The sequence below is a fragment of the Phycodurus eques genome, chromosome 2 (genome assembly GCF_024500275.1).
Source record: "Phycodurus eques isolate BA_2022a chromosome 2, UOR_Pequ_1.1, whole genome shotgun sequence".
Lineage (NCBI taxonomy): Eukaryota > Metazoa > Chordata > Actinopteri > Syngnathiformes > Syngnathidae > Phycodurus > Phycodurus eques.
Genome location: NC_084526.1, coordinates 30,715,735 through 30,740,153, shown reverse-complemented (window position 1 = coordinate 30,740,153; position 24,419 = coordinate 30,715,735). Strand labels below are relative to the sequence as shown.

At 41.0% G+C, this 24,419-nt stretch overlaps 1 protein-coding gene across 6 annotated transcripts in view; it reads right to left on the bottom strand.

The window, feature by feature from the left end:
• Positions 1-8,661: 8,661 nt before the first annotated feature.
• Positions 8,662-24,419, bottom strand: part of apip (APAF1 interacting protein) — a 29,733-nt gene continuing 13,975 nt past the window's right edge. For all 6 annotated transcript variants that reach the window (XM_061670243.1, XM_061670245.1, XM_061670244.1 and 3 more), the window contains exons 4-8: positions 18,075-18,123; positions 17,886-18,003; positions 16,847-16,982; positions 14,221-14,388; positions 8,662-14,126 (exon numbers count right to left, since the gene is read on the bottom strand). In XM_061670243.1, coding sequence (XP_061526227.1) covers positions 14,027-14,126; positions 14,221-14,388; positions 16,847-16,982; positions 17,886-18,003; positions 18,075-18,123 — 571 coding nt within the window. In that variant the 3' untranslated portion in view covers positions 8,662-14,026. The remainder of the gene's footprint in view (positions 14,127-14,220; positions 14,389-16,846; positions 16,983-17,885; positions 18,004-18,074; positions 18,124-24,419) is intronic.

Below are 24,419 nucleotides of genomic sequence, written 5' to 3'. Positions count from 1 at the left end.
AATGCCTCCACTCCTGCAGCGCCAGGACAATGGCCAGCAGCTCTCTATTTCCCACATCGTAATTGGCCTCTGCAGGGCTCAGGCGCCTAGAGAAGAAGGCGCAGGGGTGCAGCCTCTGGTCGACCGGGGACCTCTGGGACAGGACCGCCCCCACACCTGAATCAGATGCGTCCACCTCGACAACAAAAGGAAGGTCAGGATTAGGATGATGTAACACAGGAGCCTTCAAAAACAATTGTTTAATATGATCAAAAGTCACTTCTGCTTTAGGGGTCCATACAAATGGTATTTTATTGGAAGTATAAATCGCCTATAAAAGTTAGCAAAACCCAAAAACCTCTGCAACTGCTTCCTAGACGTTGGAGTTGGCCAATCAACCACAGCCTGGATCTTGGCTGGATCGGCCCGAAGCTGGCCCTTCTCCACAATGAACCCCAAAAACTGTACCGACTCCACATGGAACTCACACTTCTCAGCTTTGACGTAAAGACAGTTTTCCATCAAGCGCTGCAACACCATGCGGACATGTTGGCGATGTTCACATAGATCATGGGATAAGATTAAGATGTCGTCCAAGTACACAAAACAGAATACATTTATCATGTCCTGGAGCACATCATTAATAAGACACTGAAACACAGCGTGTGCATTCGTGAGTCCAAAAGGCATGACTAAGTACTCAAAATGACCTGATGGAGTATTGAACGCAGTCTTCCACTCATCTCCCTCCTTCATCCTCACCAGATGATAGGCATTTCGCAGGTCTAATTTTGTGAACACCTTTGCAAACTGCAAAGGGGCAAACGGCGAGTCCAACAGCGGGAGAGGATACTTATTTTTTATCGTGATGTCGTTAAGACCCCGGAAATCGACACAGGGTCGCAGGGTCTCGTCCTTTTTATCGATAAAGAAAAATCCGGCGCCCACTGGCGACGATGAGGGACGAATCAACCCAGCAGCTAGCGAAGTCGAAATATAATTTTTTAATGCCTCTTGCTCAGGCTTGGAAATCTGATACAGCCTCGCACATCGTAGTGGAGCCTCGGGAATCAACTCTACGGAACAGTCGTATGGACGATGCAGAGTCAAAGACTGGGCGCGATCCTTACTGAACACTAGTTGCAAATCATGGTACTCAGCCGGTACTTTAGCCAAATCGATGTGCTCGTCTTGAACACGGGGAGTGGTAGTCAACATGGCAGACTGCAGACAATGAGAATGACAAAATAGGCTCCAATTCACAATCTGTAGTTGATCCCAATTAATATCTGGATTATGAAGTTTTAACCATGTTAATCGCAGCACAACTGGAGCAGATTGACAGGGCATTACAAAAAATCGCCGCGATTCGATGTGGTTACCCGAGAGCTTTAAACACAGTGGAGCCGTAATATGTGTTGTAACCGCCAGGAGACGCCCATCCAAATCAAGAACGTTTCTCGGTTTGCTAAGTCTGTACAGTGGACAATTTAGAGTCTCTATCACACAGGAGTCCACAAAACACTCATCAGCGCCGGAGTCAATTAACGCGGAAACCTTCACACTGCCGCCAAATCCTGATACTTCGCCCGGCAATTGTAGTCTCTTGTTGTTTGATCCAGTTCTCAATTCACCGGGTACCAAGTCTTCATCAAAATACTCACACGATGAGACGTTCTTTCCGGAGGGAGAAGGCGCTGTCACCACCACCTGGCCGCTCTGCTTGGAACGCGTAGCGTCACTTCCCTGTGAAGGTCTCGCCATGCAGGTGTAGCCTTGTGTCCTGGTCGGCCGCAGTACAGACACACCCCCGCTCTCATGCGTCTCCGACGTTCTATCTTCGTCAGTCGCCCCCCGCCGAGTTGCATCGGCTCCTCCACGGCCAGGGCCGGCTCCCTCGTTGACGCCGAGGTGGATGGGGGAACACAGGCGGCGTCTTCCATGGCAGACGAAGAATGTACCGGGGAAGCGGACTAAAAAAAAAAATGCGCCGTTCAGCCGCCCGCTCGCGCTGCCGTTCCCTCAGTCAATTTACCAGTCTAATGGCTAGTCCGATCAACTCCTCCAAATTAGTGGTCTTGTCCCGGGCCGCCATCTCATCTTTGACGGCAGGACAGAGTCCCCGACGAAAAATGCCGCTCAACGCAACATCGCCGAATCCACTCTCTGCTGCCAGGATGCGGAATGAAATGGAGTATTCGGCTACTGACAAGTCCCCCTGGGAATGGTCCAACAACCGGCTACCGGCTTCCTTGCCCTTGACGGGGTGATCAAAAACTCTCCTCAGTTCAGATTTGAATGCCAGGAAGTAGGAACGTAACGCTAGGTTGGCGCTGCTGACCGCCATCGCCCACAATGCCACCTGACCCGTAAGTAGACTCATTATAAAAGCCACCTTCGTCTTATCCTGGGCATACGTGACCGGTTGTTGGTCAAATACTAAGGTACATTGATAAATAAATTGACCGCAGCCGCCGGGCTCCTCAGCATAACGAGGTGAATTTGGGAGACCAGCTTCCCTGGCGGGTGGCACCGCGGCCACCGTGTTGGTGGCGGGTGCTTTTGCCAGAACCGGAGGTAATCCAAGTGCACACACCTGATCAACCCGAGAACTCAGTGTACTGAGATGGTCGTTAAAGCCGTAATTGCCTCCCTGAGCTCGTGTAACGATGTCTCGTGTCTTCCTACCAAATGTCCCTGACTTGCCATAGCGTGGCGAAAAGAGTCTGAGTTTGTGGGATCAATTTCTGGTCGGAATATTCTGTCACGAGCGGCAATGCCGTAAGGGCAGATCCCAAAAAATAGAATCCAGGTCAGAGGTCCGAACAATTTTAATTAAATGGCAGAGCATGTGTTGGCGAGACATACGAAACTAAAGGAACTCACAACCAGAGAGAATCAAAAACAGATAACGCAGGGAGACGCGACAAACGGTCCGTGTAGTATAATCGTATTGAGCTTAAATTTGGACAGCGGTCAGAACGGCGGCAAACACGGGGCAAAAACGAGTGAATATTCCGACGCCCACACACTGTCACGGTGCCCCCTAAAAAGGCTCATGATTACAATGCGTGACAGGTGCGTCACCGATGTCCACGCTCACCTTCGCTCACCCAGATACTGCAACACAAAGAAAAACAACTTGAAACACAGGGCCGTGACATTGAGGGGTTAGCGTATGGATGTGCACAGAGGCACAGTTGCATGCTCAGCTTCAACAGGTTAAAGTAGCAAGTATTTTATGTGAAGTCTTCTTACACTTAAGCCATAGCAGGAATTGAGTGCAGGAGTTGAGCTAAGGGCCTATCTCACTGGCTGAGACCTCGTCGAGACCGCCGAAGCTGATCAGTCGCCGGGACCCGGGAGACCAAAATATAGCTTGCACTCTCCCCAGGAAGATGTCTGGGAGACGTCTCCAGACAACGACAAAATCAAGTCATCCAGAAGTCACTGATATATACAGAATAAATATTATTTAAATCAATATACAACATAACATTTATTGTGTGTGTGTGTGTGTGTGTGTGTGTGTGTGTGTGTGTGTGTGTGTGTGTGCGCGCGCGCGCGCGCATGCACGTGTATGCTCAGGGGACGAGGACCCAGAGCATTCAGCCGTGGAAGGCAGTACAAAACGGTGGTGGTGTAGCTTTTTAATATGAGCCCAAAAATGCAGTGGGGACAAGCTGAACAAAGACAAGAGCTATGCGGCAGCCACATGCTTTTTTATATCGAAATGAGACAGCCTAATTTGGCTAACACATTGCTGCCATGTTCTGAAGGAGGACACTTAGGAGAGTGTCAGCTCAGGATTACCTCAACAATTCGCACAGCCACAAGTATATAACACAGACTCTCGTCGTCTGCTTTCTTTCTGGAGGATGATAGATCCCTTTGTACCACCAGTTACCGTTCTAGTTTTATAACTAAAGTTCAAATGAAGGACTAATCTCACACTCTCAATCCATCTGAGGAAGCGTCCCCCAGTTAACATATAAACAGGGATCTCGCTTTGATGGTAAAATATGTATAAAACAATGTGTCATCTAACCTCAACTTGGCTCACAGTTCTGTTAATACAGATGTACAAGTAACCCGATTAAAAACAAGCCTGCCAGATCTACACTGGATGTATCCAATCATGTTATCCATGAAATACATCGTTGGAATATGCAACATTTCTACAGTGATAGCAGAGATATGGGTGGCTGCGTAGCCACTCTGTCTTTTGGTGGTGTCTTAAAGCAGGGATGTTTGCCAAGAGGAAACTAAGTCCCTTTCCAATCCTTTCATCGCGAATGGTTGTCATTCCTCCAATCCATTAAAATTTGATTTGGCAAAAAATATTTTGCATGACAGAACCTTGAGCTCCACTTGGGGGGAGCGGCGTGGGGGTAATTGGTGGGAGGAGAGAGACACACATGCCCAAGGAAGCTAAATGAGTGGAGAAGAGGATTCCCAGAGCACATACAATATATTTTAATGAAGCTAAGTTCATTTTTGAAGTGTCAGTTTATGGTGCTCGGAGCTGCCAAAGAGAGTCAATATATATTAGAGCAAGGGTGTCCGCGGACACCGTGTCGCAGCAGGCACCATATGAGTCGCCCGTGAGCCTGTTCTAAAAATAGTTCAACACTTGTATGCTTCTTAATTTTTTTGTAATACTGTTCTGTAAAAAATAATACACCACTTAACATTGTGCTGCATCTAGTATTTCTTTGTTGCTATGCTTTTTAAATCGGTGTACATTTGGAAAAAATAGTTCAAAGGTCATATTGTAGCGCGTGACCAAACCGTAGCGTCCGTGGAGAGAAGCGAGCAAGCACAACGACGTTGAGACGATTTAACCCCCCAAAACCATGGCAGACAAAAAACCAAAAACATAACTTTCACAGTAAATGGGAGGATGTTTTTCTTTTTTTTTTTTTTTTTTGAGCCATTGTGAAAAAAATCCTGCGTGTGTCTCATTTGTGGAGCGACTTTGGTGAGGCCAAAGTGGCAGAATGTGGAGAGACATTTCAGAACGGGCCACACAAGCTTCAAGTTGAAGGCAGCTTTGTGCATACTGCAGTCTTTTTTCACAAAAACGGTGAAAAATGCCCAAAAAGTAACGGAAGCCTCATTTAGAGCTACGCACGAAGGCATTTTCGGATGGGGAAGTTTTCAATGAAGAAATGATGATAATTGCAAAAACAGAATTTAAAGACGGGAAATATGGAATTTATGTCCAATTGGGGGCAACTACAATGTTTAGAAGAGTGTCGGCTATGGAACGTGGCCGATCGTTTGGACTGGGATCTGGCAAAGTGCAGGTGGTTTAGCATCCAGCAGAGATGGGGGGACTCGAGTTAAATTACTTGACTCAAATTGACTCGAGTTGCCAGTATTATGACTTTCAACTTGCTTGCCAAATACTTCAGAAGGACTTGACTTTGACTTGCTAGCCAAGAGACTTGACTTTGACTTGAACTACATGACTTGACAAGTCATCTGGTTTAGTGCTGCAAATCTGCATTTTAATTGAGACAGTTTGTCTTTTTTTTTTTTTTTAAAAGTAAAACATTTTAGGGATCATTCGTCCCAACCTGGACACACAGTCTGCACTGGTGCGCACTTGCGAGAGTGACGTAGCCACCTGCATGAACAAGGATGGAAGGACCTCCAAAGACAATGCAATTTGGATTCAAGGATTATGTTGTCGAAGTCTGCAAAAAGAGGATGGCAACATGCATGGTTTGCAACTCCTGCATTAAAGACAACAACAATGACGTCAGAATTCATCCATCACTACAAAACTCACGATTTAACACTTTAGCTAGCTGGTCAAACACTACGTTTCAGAGACCTGTTTGGGACGATTAAAAATTTAAACGATATGATTGTGAACGTTTTAGTACAGCTAAGTAACGTAACCAGGGGTGGGACGGTTTCTGAGAAATGACAGAACCTTTCGTTTCAGTTCATAGGCACGCAAAAGTCTCTCTTTTTTGCTCTCTCTCTTGAGCAGAAAGATAAAAAATAATTTAAAATATATAGCCACCCACAGAATGCAGGAGAAGTGAAGCGGTGTGCCTAGCGTTGTGGAAATGTAAAAAATAAAAAAGGTGCGGGAACATTCTCGGGCATGACGAAAGAGTCGGCGCTAGAAGATGCCAGGTGCGTTATTGGTGTATTGCATCACTTTGCATTACAATCACGTAGATAAAAATGTTGACAAAAGTGTGTAGTACAGTACAAATTGTGAGTAGCTACATGTGAATAGAATTATCATACTACGGTGTGGGGTGCCGTTTGTAAAGCGGCTCGCTCTGAAAATAACAGAAGTTTAGTTTTTAAATTTAGTTTCAAACAGTGTTTAAAAAAACTGGTTTGAATTTTCCAGTCACTTTTCTGCACATTTAAAACAATATTTGTCAACTTTAGAGTTAAATCCAAATATTAAATGTTACACTGAAATCATAAATCTAAATGTAAAATGTAAATTTAAATATTAATATTAAATTTAAACATTAAATATATATCTAAATATAAATCTTAAATCTAAATGTTAAATATAAGGAGGAGGGGCTGCAAATCATGTTCAACCTATATTTAATTGAATACACTACAAAAGCTAGATACTTAATGTTCAAACTGATAAACTTTATTGTTTTTAGCAAATAATCATTAACTTAGAACTTTATGGCTTCAACACGTTCCAAAAAAGCTGGGACATGTGGCAAAAAAGACTGAGAAAGTTGAGGAATGCTCATCAAACACCTGTTTGGAACATCCCACAGGTGAACAGGCTAATTGGGAACAGGTGGGTGCCATGATTGGGTATAAAAGGAGCTTCCCTGAATTGCTCAGTCATTCACAAGCAAAGATGGGCGAGGTTCACCTCTTTGTTAACAGGTGCGTGAGAAAATAGTCGAACAGTTCAACATTGAATGCCCGTGACCTTCAATCCCTGAGGCGGCACTACATCAAAAACCGACATCAATGTGTAAAGGATATCACCACATGGGCTCAGGAACACTTCAGAAAACCAATGTCAGTAAATATAGTTCGGCGATACATACAAGTCCAACTTGAAACTCTACTATGCAAAGCAAAAGCCATTTATCAACAACACCCAGAAACGCTGCCGGCTTCTCTGGGCCCGAGCTCATCTAAGATGGACTGATGCAAAGTGGAAAAGTGTTCTGTGGTCCGGCGAGTCCACATTTCAAATTGTTTTTGGAAATTGTGGACGTCATGTCCTCCGGGCCATAGAGGAAAAGAACCATCTGGACTGTAATGGACGCAAAGTTTAAAAGCCAGCATCTGTGATGGTATGGGGCTGTGTTAGTGTCAATGGCATTGGTAACTTACACATCTGTGAAGGCACCATTAATGCTGAAAGGTACATACAGAAACATATGCTGCCATCCAAGCAACGTCTTTTTCATGGATGCCCCTGCTTATTTCAGTAAGACAATGCCAAACCACATTCTGCACGTGTTACAACACCGTGGCTTTGTAGTAAAAGTTTGCGGGTACTAGACTGTGCTGCCTGCAGTCCAGACCTGTCACCCATTGAAAATGCGTGGCGCATTATGAAGCGTAAAATACGACAACAGAGACCCCGGACTGTTGAACAGCCGAAGCTGTACATCAAGAATGCGAAAGAATTCTACCTACAAAGCTTCAACTACAGTGTCCTCAGTTCCCAAATGTTTATTAATTGAAACAAAAGGTGATGTAACACAGTGTCACCGCCACAACGGGTCTGTTGATGTTCTCTGCTAACGACGTTTGACCGCAGGTTTTCAGAATGAGCAGCCTCGATATTGGCGAACAGTGGCATGCACCTTCCACCTGGTGGAGGGGGACGGCCAAGGCTCCCACGGCTCCAAAATCCTCCTGGCCTTCTCAAAAGTGACGGCTAAACACTATAAGTACACATCAAATAAAGTTTCTCCAAATGTGTTTGTTATTTGATGTAGTTATTATAACTATGATCTGTGTCCAAGAGTCCATTTCCCCAGATAAGATGCTTTTAATGTTATTCTTTTAGGACTATAGACACACTCTGATGTTTAGCTTTTATTTTGGTACTTCCTCCGCCTGTCGGCAGTTTGGATTTGTATTTTAGCTAAATATTTATTTCCACCCGAAACATTTAGCTTTAACATTTATATTTAGATATATTTAACATTTACATTCAACATTTAGAAATTTACTTTACATTTATATATATATTTAATATATATATATATATATATATATATATATATATATATATATATATATATATAGAGGCCTTTATATATATATATATATATATATATGCATGCGTCAAACCTTCACTTCACACAGGGCAAAATGAAACAAACATCTATTTTTGCACAAGAACTGCTTATAAAAGTGCTTCATTTTGGGAATTGCATGCAACTGTTTGAAACGTGTATGGTCTGAAAAAAAGTAATGACACACAAAAAAACTTTTTGTTGTTCTTCCTTGTTGTTTTTATTTTCAGACAACTGACTCCAAACTGCATACATTTCATACGTTTGAAGAAAATAATTGAATGAGGGTCTGCACTGTTATTCTAGGAATGTGTTGAGAGAGCTACTCTCACTTCATCTTCTTCTCCTCCTCTCTTTTCCTTTAACATTTCTATCAGCAAAGTCAGAGCAAGCAAGAAAACAAAGTATGGTCTGGGTGAAAGGATTAAAGAAAGAAGAAGGCCTAGAGCTAAGTGCTGCAGCTAGTCTGATAAGCATGCAGACGAGGCTGATTCATATTGGAAGTTGGCAGAGATCAAACCATTCCTGCTTGCAGAGGACATCAACAAATGCAAGCAAATAATACATCAAGAATGTGTAAGTTAAACCTTTAGCAGTGTTCACTGTAGAGTCCCCCAGTAAAGTCAACCTGACACAAGTAGGCTAGTGCCGTCGTGTGCTTGCAGCCTTTGGCTCAGGTCATTTTGGTTTGGTTAGTAAACAAATGTTGGCTTAACACATCCCTTAATCAATGTCTGCACAGTCGGCTGGAATTATTGAAGTCAATACCTAATATTCACGTATGGTACAATATGGAATGAACAGATTTATAGGTTATATTTAATTATATAAAAAAAGTCTTGATTGACCCTAAGTCTATTACTATTCAATCTTGTAGAATCAGTTAACCTATCAATTATTCCACTGAATCATCGCCCCCCTCTCCTTGACTAATGTTTTTCGATCGCAAAATATTCTGTGTGTGTGTGTCCATTCCGTTCACCCCACTTGTATGATTCATGACAACAGTTCAGAGAAAGCCGTTGAGATACTCATACTGTTTGTAACAACGTAACTTTAAGAACACTTAATTTCAAGGATGGCAGACAAACAGAAAAAGAAAAGGAGCAGACTTTGTTGCGAAAATTAGTGTTACTTACCAAGGTGAACCTCAGCATTCCTGAACTTATCTCTGTAAGGCAACAGCAAAAGTTAATATCCGTATAGTTAGCTTTTGGACGTTTGAGTGAAATTCATGATTTGTTGGTTTTGTTCTTTGAACAGTGACTTTGTTTGCAACTGATGCATGGTTAATTTTGTGTGTGTGTGATGTAATGCGTACCTACAGTCCCCTCCCAAAGGTATTGGAACGGCAAGGTCAATTCCTGTTTTTGTTGTATACTGAAGACATTGGGTTTCAGATCAAAAGATGAATATGAGACAAAAGTGCACAATTTCAGCTTTTATTTCATGGTATTTACATGTGTTAAACAACTCAGGACAGAGCACCCTCTTCTCTCAACTTCGAAACGTTTTGCTTTTCTCCCATAGACCGCTCTCTGGTCTTCATGTTTGCTTAACAGCAAATGCAGTTTTCACAGGTGAAACCCAAAGTAAAAAAAACAAGCACATTCTAATGTTTAAGCAATCAATCTAAAAGGCAACACCTGAGCAAACACCCATCAGTCACATGTTCCAATCCTTTTGCTCACTTGAAAACTGGGTGGCTTCAAACTGTAAAACTTGCCAGGTAGTACCTCCAACAAGGTTAAAGAAACTAGTTAATGGTGAGAACATTGGCACTTAATCCATAGTTCTGGACTTAAAAAGTATTGAGAAAATAATTCCCCCCAAAATTCACTCAGTAGTAATTTTAGGCTCACTTTTTGATGAAATATTTGATTTTCAGACAGATTTTGGCCCGCCCACAATTTGAACACATCAGCCTGTCACGTCGATGGCAGAATGCGAGGACATTTGCTCATTGACCTTCTATGTATTTTCAGATTCATTCCCGCATATGTCAGCTTAAAAAAATAAATAATAATAAGACAATGGCCTTCCATACTATTTAGGTCCTCGTACACCTCTGAAAATATCAGAACAATCGTCCTGGTATTTATGATTTTTTTTTTACACATTTCCACGTCAACCACTTCAATCAGGGGCATTCCAAATGCAATTTGTTAAACAATTGCTCCAAAAAATTATTGATATTATTAGAAAATTACTGCCGGTTTCATTTTCTTGTTGGTGAAATCTGGACCATGAAGAGCACATATCTCATTCAAGAACCACTGCTCTAGATCTACAAAGGCACAATGCAGCTCCCTCTGACCTTGTCTGCACTTCTCCAACCACAATGGATAAGTGGTTAATCTTTACATCTTTGTTGTCACTGGATAGTCTCGGAAAAAAAACGGTCATCGTGTTCAAGTGTTTGTATCCATCTGGAAGGTTAATTATATATAACCCATAATGACATTTGAGCACACCAGAGATGAATAAATAAAATGTCTTGTGTGTGTGGCTAGGTTTTATAATCTACTGTTAAATTAAACATGGTGACACATTAACATTTTCATAATTATTTTCAATTCACAAGCTGGCCATTCATTTTGTGTCATTTTCCAACAGTCTCCATTCAGAACTGTTAAATGAGGTCAAAACCTAAGACAAAGTTTTAAGTGGTCTGGGTGTTTGACTGCTGTGCCAAACACATGGAGTGACTTCTGTCAGTAGGATGAATTGAATGAATACATCACCACAAAGACCAACACAAGTCTTTTACTCAACCGAAAATCAGAAACACATTTACAGTTCCATCACTATCTCAGAGAAACTGATGCAGCACTGAGTATTACTTTTCTCATTGAGATATCGTTGGAAATCACAATGTGAATGGAGGAGTAATTTATAGGCTGAGTGATACCAATAAACACTTACCTTACATGAAATAAGCATACTAGGAACACTGGTAAACACTGCCAAAATACGAGTTGGGTTAAAAGAAAAATAACACAAATAAGTTTTTCGAGGGCGTTCACATGGAGTGCAAACCTGAAGAGAGTCGTTTTTAAAAGGTTGCATCACTAAAGGATGAGGGGCCTCTTTTAGTTTGCTTGAGAAAACAGAAATAAGTAGACTCGTGAATTCACAAACTTTTTGCTAGAACCGCATAGTTAATTATTATTTAATGTAAATCTTTGCAATTGTGGCACTTTGTTTTTACGACCATGAGACAATCTCCTTTATGGCAATTTCATCACGGTTAGGTAGGTTCTGTTCAGTTCTCAAAAGACTTGAGGTTGAGGATTTGAATTTGGGCTCAGTCCTTCCTGTGGAGTTTGAAAAAATCTGGCATTTAACAATTTTGGTCATATTGTGTATGGTGTGCTCCGATGCGCTCCACACAGGACACTGCACACAAAGAATATGTTCCACCGCTGAGCTCAAAGTCTTGCGTGATCACAAGATCTCACAAAAACAAAGACGAGCAGACACTTCGGGTTATGTATGCCGATCTTTGCCGAGTGGATCGGAAGCAGGACAATTGACATCAAAGACTTTCTTTGGAAAATATTTCTTGCCGTCGGGGCAACCCACCTCTATACAAAATACAACATCAGGTAGAACATGTTCGACAGTTTTTGTTGTTTCATTTTGAGGTTTTTGTAGCACGCTACTTGGTTGGCTATATTCCGTTCCACGTCATAATTCATAAGTCGGAGAGTCATCAGCTTCGCCCACAACTGAAGAGATTTGGTTGTAAATTCTGAACACTATTCTATCATTACTTAAGATTGTCGGCCCCAAACTGTTTCAGACCTAAAATCGGGACAAAGCCACTCTTAACATATCAGACCAAAAGACAATCTTAGTGGATAATTTTATAAGATATAACATTGTCTGGCATTTGACAAACTTGGTTGGGATGGGGCAAAATTGGCACAAAAACAGGCCGATTGTCTTTGTGTGTGTACCAGAACTTACGTTGGTTTTCTTCAGGTACTCCAGCTCTTTACTAATTTATATTACGTGACAGGTTGACGTGTCCAAAATCTGGCTGAAAATCAAATATTTCAACAGAAAAATGAGTCTAAAATTAGTACTGAGTCTATTTTGGTGGGATTTTTTTTTTCTGCAGATATTATTTGTAAATCCAAAACCACGGAATAAGTGCCAATGTTCACAGCATTACATAGTCCCTTTAAGTGAATTGAATACTCTAAATCGTCGCAGTAATACACATTTTGCACTAAATTTGTAGTTTAAATAAAATAGTGTGTAACTTGATTGACTAAATTCTCATTATGAATTTACTGATTTGTAGTCCAAGCCCCGTGAAGTCAATGCATCAGTAATTTGTAATGTGTTAAATAATGAAGCCATACGAATGTCAACTGGAAAGTGCTAATATTGAAATGCACATAATCAGTGCAGGAAAAGCCTGACTTTGTAATATCTGCAGGCTTGAGGGATATATTCCCCCCTCCCCCCCTTAAACATTGTCATGTGCTTTTTAACGATAATTCCTCAGTAAGTCACCCACAAGCAACAAAATATCAAAGTAAACAAAACTGTGAGGACTCATCATTTTTTGTCTTTTTATGATATCAGATTGGCTGACATTGTAAGCTTCACAATGTCATTTCAATTTATGGGGGAGTGTAACATTTCCTTCATGAATTAGTTTGCAAGAATTCCTCATCAGTAAAGAACTGATCGGGGACATTTCAGGATCCTCACAATTCAAATTTAAATAAGTGACATATTTGGCTGCTGTCTGTTTAGAGCAGATAGATTGGTGGAGGAAATGGGATCGGGGCAGCAGAGGGAGCTGATTGAAGGAACAACTCGTTTTCAAAACATTTGAGTATGCAGCGGATTAGAAGCATGCTGTGGAAGTGGGTACTAGCACTGTGTGATACCACAACAACAGCCACTCACCTGTAAGTGTGCTACTGACAGAAAAGCCAGAATTAGTAGTGTCAGGTCTTTATTAGGCATATAGTGTGAAACCATTCTCAAAATAAATTTGTGTCAGATGATATTTGTTAAATTATACATACATGATTTAGTATTAGGGCGGCACAGTGGGCGACTTGTTAGAGCGTCTGCCTCACAGTTCTGAGGTCCGGGGTTCAATCCCCGGCCCCGCCTGTGTGGAGTTTGCATGTTCTCCCCGTGCCTGCGTGGGTTTTCTCCGGGCACTCCGGTTTCTTCCCACATCCCAAAAACATGCATTAATTGGAGACTCTAAATTGCCCGTGGGTGTGACTGTGAGTACGAATGGTTGTTTGTTTGTATGTGCCCTGCGATTGGCTGGCAACCAGTTCAGGGTGTACCCTGCCTCTTGTCCGATGATAGCTGGGATAGGCTCCAGCACTCCCGCGACCCTAGTGAGGAGAAGCGGCTCAGAAATTGGATGGATGGATGGATTTCGTATTCAAATAATTTAAAACACAATGAGGCAGACAGTTTTGGTTTTTACATTTGTGGAAAATTTTAAAAATATTTTCCCTTGTGGTATACATATCCATTTATTGTTAGTTTAAATCAATGCAAGAAATCACAATTCCAGATTAACTGAATGTCAATGCTAAAGACGGTGATTATTCCCAGTGCTTAGAGCCGTACTCTCAAAGTCCTTCGGATAGGAGGCCTTCAACTCTGAATCCGCAATCATCGTCAGAATTGCAGAGGGCTGGCATGAAAGGAAAATGATTAAAATATGCTCCCTGATTGAACTTTGCTGACCTTCCTTGAACAAGTGTCTCTTTAAAAGGTGCCTGTAAATGTCAAACTATTCCTTTCTTTTCTACAGGAAAAGCTGAAGGGTCCAGTCCACAATGCTTCATCTGAACAGCAACGTCAAACAAGTAGTCATAGCATTCACACCTTCAAATGAGAAGCAAAGCAACATATATTATTGAAACATTTGCATTTGAAAAGGCATTCACAACTGTTCACATGCTGAGAGGTAAATACTCACATAGTCTTGGCTTTTTCCCATGACTCTCCCCACACATACACTCCATGCCTGCGGACAAGGACAGCGCACGAGTCGGGGTACTCGTCCATGGCCCGAGCCATGCGATCTTTCAAGTCTTTCTCTTCTGGGGTATTCTCAATAATAGGCACGACCAGAGTGTCGTCATAGCTGCAGTATACAACAGGACATTTTGCCCATCAATCAGTAGTATGACATACAGTCACACTTATCAGTGCCTCAAGGCTTGACACTCTGCCGTCACACAGACAAGTGAATAGATCCGATCACAATATTGAGCATGAGACAGTTGACACCTGCTGAGAAATTTACTTAACAAAAATGTCTTTACATTTTATTTACTTATTGCAGGTTTTTGTTTTGTTTTTAGAAAGGGGGATAAAATATAGTCACTGATGGTGTAGTGGTACACTCGCCTGACTTTGGTGCGGGCAGCGTGGGTTCAGTTCCCACTCAGTGAACGGTGTGAATGTGAGTACGAATGGTTGTCTGTGTCTCTATGTGCCCTGTGACTGCCTGGTGACCAGTTCAGAGTGTAGTCCGCCTTTCGCCCGAAGTCAGCTGGTATAGGCTCCAGCGCCCCGTGACCCTAACCAGGATAAGCGGTGTTGAAAATGGATGGATGGATGGATGGGATAAAATATTTGAAGGGTTTTCAACTCAAAGCTTTAATCCCGTGTCCGCTCAATCGTGCTAAAGCAACAGAGAGATGCCAAACCATTGCTCCTGACAATGTCATGACTCTTCCATAACAACACCCTCCACCATCATTGTTTACATTGTAAAAATATAGTGCCTAAAAAGTGGGGGGGGGGGAGCTCTTTCCAGTGGCGCAGAAGTACACTGAATCCTTCTCAAGGGTGATGTCAATATTTAACAAAATTCCTGGAAATACAGTAGGTACAGAAAGTATTCAGACCACTTTAAAATTTTCACTCTTTGTTATTTGCAGCCATTTGCTAAAATCATTTAAGTTAATTTTTTCCTCATTAATGTACACAAAGCACCCCATATTGACAATTTTTTTTTTATTGTTGACATTTTTGCAGATTTATTAAAAAAAGAAAAACTGAAATATCACACAGCCATAAGTATTTGGACCCTTTGCTCAGCCTTTAGTAGAAGCACCCTTTTGAGCTAATACAACCATGAGTCTTTTTGGGAATGATGCAACAAGTTTTTCACACCTGGATTTGGAGATCCTTTGCCATTCTTCCTTGCAGATCCTCTCCAATTCTGTCAGGTTGGATGGTGGATGTTGGTGGACAGCCATTTTCAGGTCTCTCCAGAGATGCTCAATTGGGTTTAAATCAGGTCTCTGGCTGGGCCTTTCAAGAACAGTCACGGAGTTGTTCTGAAGCCACTCCTTTGTTATTTTAGCTCTGTGCTTAGGGTCATTGATTTGTTGGAGAGTGAACCTTCGGCCCAGTCTGAGGTCCTTAGCACTCTGAAGGAGGTTTTTGTCCCGGATATCCCTATACTTGCCCACTTTCACCTTTCCTTCGATTGCAACCAGTCGTCCTGTCCCTGCAGCTGAAAAACACCCCGACAGCATGATGCTGCCACCACAATGCTTCACTGTTGGGACTGTAATAGAGGGCTGCAGTGAAGGTTGACTTTCAAGAACTTTCTCCCATCTCCCGACTGCATTTCAGGAGCTCAGCCACAGTGATCTTTGGGTTCTTCTTTACCTCCCTCACCAAGGCACTTCTCCACCGATTGCTCAGTTTGGCTAGATGGCCAGCTCTAGGAAGGGTTGTGGTTGCCCCAAACTGTCTTCCATTTAAGAATTATGGAGGCCACTGTGCTCTAAGAAACCTTAAGTGCAGCAGAATTTTTTTTTAACCATACCCAGATCCGTGCCTTGCCACAATTCTGAGCTCTTCAGGCAGTTCCTTTGACCTCATGATGCTCATATGCTCTGACATGCACTGTGAGCTGTAAGGTTGTATATAGACACGTCTGTGGCTTTCCTAATCAAATCCAATCAATATAATCAAAGCTGGACTCCAATGAAGGTGTGGAACCATCTCAAGGATGATCAGAAGAAATGGACAGCACCCAAGTTCAATATATGAGTGTCACAGCAAAGGGTCTGAATACTTATGACTTTCTGATATTTCAGTTTTTCTTTTTTAATAAATCTGCAAAAATTTCAACAATTCTTTATTTTTCTGTCAATTTGGGGTGCTGTGTGTACTTTAATGATGAAAAAAATTACTTAAATGATTTTAGAAAATGCCTGCAATATAACAAAGAGTGAAAAATTTTCCGTACCCACTGTAACTCTTGATACAATTCATACTGGAAAGCTCCCTGTAAGAAAGATGACTTACCTCGTCCATGAACCCCTCTTTGAAAGATGATTTATGGTTAGCCAACTTTAATAATTCTAGGTGAGCTATACTGACCTGAATACAAAACTTCGAAGCGCTTGGAGAAGAGTATACACTGTATATAAGATCATGTTAACACATTTTGAGGTGACGTCCTTGATTGCTGTATTTGAATTTGTACTCATCTTGTAAGATAGCAGTACAAGCCTACACTTCACTAAGAAATGACAACTGCTATAGTCCAACTGTTTGATTACTGCTTGATTCCATACCAATAGTTAGTGCCAGTGGTGCCTTTACGGATCCCCTTAATCATCTCCTGGTGTGTTATCCTGAACTCCTTACCAGGATACAGCAGGGTTGCTATGACGGCAGCTTTGGAGTGTGTGTGGATAACAGCCTGTGCTCCTGTGTTATTGTTTTTTTTCAAAAACAAAAACAAAATTCCGTTTGAGGTTTTTCCATTATAAAGGATGCTAGAAGTTAATGCATAAATTACTATCAATAACATTCCCTAACCTTCCCACAGAAATCCATACAACTGTTGATTAAACACAATATCATTCCTTAGATCACATTACTGTAGACCAGTGATTCCCAACCAGTGTGCCGTGGCACATTAGTGTGCCGTGAGCACTCTTCAGGTGTGCCGTGGGAAATTATAAAATTTTACTTATCTATCCATCCATTTTCTGAGCCGCTTCTCCTCACTAGGGTCGCGGGTGTGCTGGAGCCTATGCCAGCTATCATCGGGCAGGAGGCGGGGTAAACCTTGAACTGGTTGCCAGCCAATCGCAGGGCACATACAAACAAACAACCATTCGCACTCACATTCACACCTACGGGCAATGTAGAGTTGTCAATTAACCTACCAAGCATGTTTTTGGGATGTGGGAGGAAACCGGAGTGCCCACGCAGGCACGGGGAGAACATGTAAACTCCACACAGGCGGGGCCGGGGATTGAACCTTGGTCCTCAGAACTATGAGGCAGACGCTCTAACCAGTCGGCCACCTTGCCGCCCAAATTTTGCTTAATTGGTCCAAAAATTATATTTACAATAAATAATGTATCGGTCATCTATTTATGCCAGTGAGGCATAGTGACAGACAGAATGGCTGGAAGTACATACAGTAATTAAAGTATCCAGTTTTTGTGACATTTTTGTCTGTCGGCGTGTCGTGAGATTTTTCAATTGTAAAATATGTGCCTTGGCTCCATAAAGGTTGGAAATCACTGCTGTAAACATCTACTTAATATTTAGCTCAGTTGTTTGTCAACTGTTATCACGCTATAGATGAAACAATTTCACCTCTCATAGTGTATGCATTCATAAAAAGTGGGGTGCATTGGCTCTTCTTTAACTTCTTCCAGGCAGGCGGACAGCTGATGTCTCTCTCCTCCACATCACACACAAACATGTCTTCTGGCTGTGTAACACACACTAACTATTTACACAGAGCACATTAATACAGTATACTACACTATTATCCCTACTAACCTGTATTCTCTCTTTCTGGACCCCTGAAGGCGCAATGTAGATGCGATCTCTGTAAGTAACAGAACAAACATGTTGTGTGTTAATATTAAAGAAATTACAGTTGTTGATGTGCATGTGTGCGTGTTGAATGTGCAATTCAACATTATGGGGGGTTTGGTCCCAAGTGGGTGTCCTGAAACCCTCACACACAGTGAGATACTGTTTTCCTTGCTTTAAAATGTGTTTCGTGGTGTGTGGGAAAACTAGGTGCTCACACAGACTTCCTGGTAAACTGCCCCATCAGAGGCATTAAAAGCAGAGGTGTGGATTCAGACTCGAGTCATGAATTTGATTATTTAGACTCTTTTAATACCAATACGTTAAAAGACATACACTTGGACTTGAAAAGACTCACTAGTTTGACCAAAGCACTGAGACACCAACACTCTGTAGCATCCTCTTTCTTTAACAATATGTGAAATTTGTAGTTTTACAACAGAATAATTTGTTAAATGACAATATAATGCTGAAGGTCCTATTGATTATTGATTTACTCAAAGTGACCCACACGATTATTGCTAATATGTAGCCTATGTGTAGATAGTTCTCATTGTCTTTTGACAGTTAACGCCCTGTCGGACACGCTCTGGTAGAGGTTTTGATAAAAAGGTCATTCTTTCACACACTACCTAAAGTAATGGTTTCATTACAGCTAAATAAGGTATACACTGAAAAAGCAACGACATTTAACGTAACAATCTTCTTTTCCTTGCAGGAAAAAAAAATCCTCATTGCATTGTGGGAATCGCACGGCTTGACATCACATAAGCTTGTTTTCGTTAGCATTAGCAGCTAGCTTTGTGAGCGATCACGCAAATGGTTACACGGCAGGCTGGCCGTGCACCGTCTGGGATTCCTGTATATTACAGTCTGGTTTAGTCAGTGTAGTGTTCTCAAGAATGAGTCTTGAACTGTATTTCTTTTTTTATTCACCAACAGACAACATTCTTCTTCACCTCTTTTTGACGTAATATTTTTACACAGTGCCCCCTAGTGTTCTGACTGAGATACCACAGTTGGATAAAATTGTACCTTTATAATAGGATGACAAACTTGTGTTCCTCCTTTTTAAAATTAATTCCTTAAGTTTTTGACAAGAATTGCCAAGTTCAAACTGAACTATATTTCTCTCTGTTTGAAATTGCCTCACTAGAAATGTAGACAAGAAACAATACACAATGTGACTTTAAGAAAAATACTCTTGATTATCCGAAAGAGGAAACCAATTGGTCGTTCAATATTAGGTGAAATGTCTCACTTTGTCTTGTGTCTTCATAATTCCTCTTTAACTAAGCAAACATATATTTTATCCTTTTACTTGATTATTCTGATAGAATTCTTAGTAGAATACTCGATTACTAACTGCAGCACTACTGGATGCAAATTTTTATTTGTAACAGGTCTGCTTAATGTCACTTCAGAAATAAAGTGAGAAAAAGTAATTGACAGCATAGCATTTTCACAGAATAATTGAAAACTTACTATCAATCGGTTTTGAAGGGGCAATAAACTAAGCCCCACCTTGTCGACTGGCTTTGAAGGTGCAAATAGTTTTCTTTCAAACGTTCAATGCACTTTTCAAATTTGTTTTCATAAATACATATGGATTTTAAAATGTAGTAAACATATAAATGTGGTATATTATAATTACATATTAATTAAATATAAATACTCTATATATATATTAAAATATATTTTTAACTTGTAGGTAAAATGACACGAAACTCAAAGTGTAGGACTTGCCTGTCTCGACTTGAGACTTAACTAGAGACTGGAGGGCGAAAACTTGAGACTTACTTGTGACTTGCAAAGCAATGACTTGGTCCCACCTCTCGAGCCGGGATTTATTCACCTGTTCTTTTCAGACAGAACTCCCCAAAGCAGGACACCAGCATGTCCAAAGCGTGCATACACACAGCCCATGTGGCTCGGCGGATTTAAATACAGTGGTGGCTTGAGATACAGTGCGAGTTTAATTCATTCTGTGACCACGCTCATAATTCAAAACACTTGTATGTCAAATCATCCTTCTCCAGTGAAATGAATGAATACTCAAGGACAATGAACACAAAACAGATTAAAACATGTTTTAACCTTCATGAGTGAGGTCTGTAATGGATAAAAAAAAATCTCTTAACATTTAAAGATTTGTGTGTACCAGGGAGTGTTGGGGAAGTTCATTTTCTACACAAACTAGTTCAAAGTTCAGTTCATATTTCAGAATTAAAAACTTGAAACTAAGTTTACCGTTCCAAAAAATTAACTAGATCACAGTTATTTTTTCGCAATATGTTGCTGCGAGCTGTGACCCTCAAAATACTGGCATTTCTCCATTAGTGCCACTCATTCAGTCCACACTTGTAGCCAGCTTCAGTAGCCAGCTTCAGTTTCCACCCTTCACTCTGAACATGAGGAAAAACATGTTGCTTGAATGCAGTGTTGGGAAAGTTCATTTTCTACGTGAACAAGTTCAAAGTTCAGTTCACTGTTCCAAAAATGAACTAGTTCAGTTCATAATTCAAAATTTTGAACATAATTCACCATTCCAAAAAATAACTAGTTCATAGTTTGTTTTTGTTTTCTCAATATGTTGCTGACGCACTATTACCCTCAAAATACTGGCATTTAATTTTCCCATTATTGCTAACCATTCAGTCCACACTAGTAGCCAGCTGCAGCTTCCACCCTACAATCTCAAAGATTAGGAAAAACGTGCTGCTTGAATTATCTTTTTTAAAATGAGGAAAATAAACAAAAAATGACTTTTGTCCTTAATGTGCAAACAAAAACTGGCAACACAGTATGACAGGAATGATGGTGAAAGAACGTTGATAACTTTACATTCCTTGCAGCTCTGGCTGACTATTAACAAAATATGTTATCATTACAAAACAAAATAAATTCAAATAAATAAAATCATAACAGTGTGATCGTACAGTTACAAATAATAATTTTCATAGTAGGCCTAATCAATTTTTACAATTATGTACTACATTATAAAAGAACTCCCATTTATGCAGTGTCCATGAAGGCACCTCACATTCTCACGCAGCTGCGACGTGCCTGCAATGAATGTCGCTGTGGATGCACTGAATCAGTTGCCAAATAGAGCGTTTATCCGCCAACATATGGAGGCTCATATACTGTGTGTTCAGACGGGTTTTTCCTGGAAGTCCCAAAACAAAACCTAGCACTTTTGAAGGAAAATAAACTTTCGTTCGAAAACTGTTCTGCCAGAATGAGCGTGTTCTCAGTTAGGTTCATCAGGCAGAAATTCATTTCAGTTCAGTTCAGTTCACGTTTGCCCAAAATATGAAATAGCTCATGAAGTTTCGTTCATTGAACTCGTTCAGGTACAACACTGCTTGAACTGTCTTTTCTTTTAAACGACTGTAGTCCTTAATGTGCAAACACACAATCTGAGTTAGGAACCAGGCTGAGGCTAAGGCCAGTAAGGTAACCATAAAATGGTGACTCGTGACTTTGGAGTGCTCCAAAGTCAACTGCTTCACCTGCTTTCTTTACCACAGTATCAACCCCCCCCCCCCCCCCCCCCCCCCAGTGAAATCCAAAGGGAAAATGCTCTTATGACTAAGCAAACAGTAATTTACTTATCGCCATCGCCAACCAATATAGATTAACTGACTGAGGTAACCGCGAAAAGCAGGTGTTTTTTTTTACTCCAGGCATGCATCGCATTTTGATGACGCATGCGCCGATGCGACTGTTGGTGGATGGGGTTGTGTTTATCCCCCGACATAAGAAGGCTCGTTTGCAGTGTCAAACATGCAAACACAAAAAGGCATGAAAAAGGCAACAACAACACATAAAAACATTGTAGTGGGGTGTGGGGGGATCCCCTGGGCCCTCGAGGACTTTTTTTTCATTTTAACATTAATTAAGCAATCTGGAAGACTCTGAAAAGTACAATAAAGCAGAAAAACATTTATTTACACCGCTCAAGTAAATGTTGATGTACAAATGTAAGATTAAAATTCAATTTGCCTCATTTCTTTGCTTTTTTGTTTTGGCCTCCAACTTGAGCCAGGCCCATCTCCACCTGCACTTAAAGCTGTGCCACATGAATAGCATCCACCTCTTTAAGCACTCTCATTCTGGAAAAGAATTGACGAAAATCATTGTCTGATTCACTTATTTTTTCACTGTTACTTAAACTTCAAAGGCGAATCCCAAATGCATCCTCCAGGAAAATATTAAGCACAATATTTTTTGTTTTTATTGGCCATTTCTGAATTTGAGGTTAGTTCACTCTGTGTAGTGACATAATCCCTAACATTGCTTTGTCGCTTAATACATTTAACATTAACATCCGTAAACTAATTAGATTATTGTAGGCGAGTTTCCTAATTAATACAAGATGTACTAGCGGATCAGCTCTTGTTGCCGATGTTACGTGTGCTTCGCGGTTCCGCTGGGACCACAACCACAACCCGCAGCACCTCAAAGCGCAAATACAAAAGACCAGTGCAAAAAATACTATACTCGCTGATCTGATGAGCAAAAATGTTGCTTAAACGTAAGAGTAACAATAGAGGATGTCCGCTCCAGAGGTGGGTAGAGCAGCCAAATATTGTGCTCAACTAAGAGTACTGTTACTTGACAATAATGTGAGTCAAGTAAAAAGTAGTCCTCCAAAAAATACTTCAGAGTAAAAAGTACACAGTGAAATAGTTACTCAAGTACTGAGTAAATAGCACAAACAATTAAACCAATTAATTAAAAAACATTTGCAATTTACTGCACGGTGTTTTCTGAAGTTCTAAATGAGCTGAAATATCCACATTTCGGCAGACAGTGCCTGCCAATCATTACAATACATTAAAGCTGTTGTTTTTGTTCGTCTAAATGTAAACATGAGTAGCACGCCGTTGCCTTTATGGTAACCACGACCTTCCCAAAATGGTGGACACGTAGGCACGACGATCAGCCAGGCTTTTGACGTTTGATTGGTGAACTAGACTTAAACGTCACTAGCGCAAGATTGACGCAAACAGTCGTAGTTTCGCTCACGAAATAGTTGATAAATGAGCAATAATTGATGAATAAAAGTAGCGAGCGACATTTTGATAATTGTAACGGAGTAAAAGTAGGCGGCACGGTGGACGAATGGTTAGAGCGTCAGCCTCACAGTTCTGAGGACCCGGGTTCAATCCCCGGCCCCGCCTGTGTGGAGTTTGCATGTTCTCCCCGTGTCTGCGTGGGTTTTCTCCGGGCACTCCGGTTTCCTCCCACATCCCAAAAACATGCATGAATTGGAGACTCTTAAATTGCCCGTTGGCATGACTGTGAGTGCGAATGGTTGTTTGTTTCTATGTGCCCTGCGATTGGCTGGCAACCAGTTCAGGGTGTACCCCGCCTCCTGCTCGATGACAGCTGGGATAGGCCCCAGCACGCCCGCGACCCTAGTGAGGAAAAGCGGCTCAGAAAATGGATGGATGGATAAAAGTACCGTTACTGCTAGCTGCCACCATTCAAGGAGTACGAAACAGCCTATGATGTCAGCGGCGACGACAGCGACCCCTCCCCCCCAAAACTCATCGGACCAATACGATTCACCAAAATGGCCTATTTTGAGTTCAAAATAGCAAATTTCTCCAAAAACCGACTGATATGCATGTTTGCAGTGTCTTTAGCCGGGTTTTCTTCTGGAAGTGTCTAAGGAAAACCTGGCACTCAAATTAACAAAAATTGACTGTAGTTTAAAAACCGTTCACAGACGCCAGAATGAGAGCGTTCACAATTCTGTTCATCAAATAGAAATACACTAACTATTGTTCATTAAACCTATTCAGGCACAACACCGGTAGCAGGCCTTAAATATCTACTGTGTAAGGTGCAGCTGAAACAATGAGTCATATCTTATCTTACCCAAGTCATTGCATCAGCTTTTTTATTTTGTATTGTTCCAAGAGAATACTGTGGAATTGTGCAATGCAGTTCAATTACTGTCTGATGGGGCATATTGAATTTCAGTTTTTGATTTAAGTTGAAAATGCAACAATCCTCCTCATGTGGATTATGAATTGCTTTCATGTTAAGAGTCTTAATAACTCCCTTAATGTAATGGGTAGCAACAAATATTATGAAGCTATACAGGTTATAAGTGTGAATTAGCCAAACATGTATACATAATATAGACCAAATAAATTAATATATATATATATATATATATATATATATATATATATATATATATACATATAAATATACACATATACATATATATATGTGTATACATATATACATATGTATATACATATACATATATACATGTGTATATATATA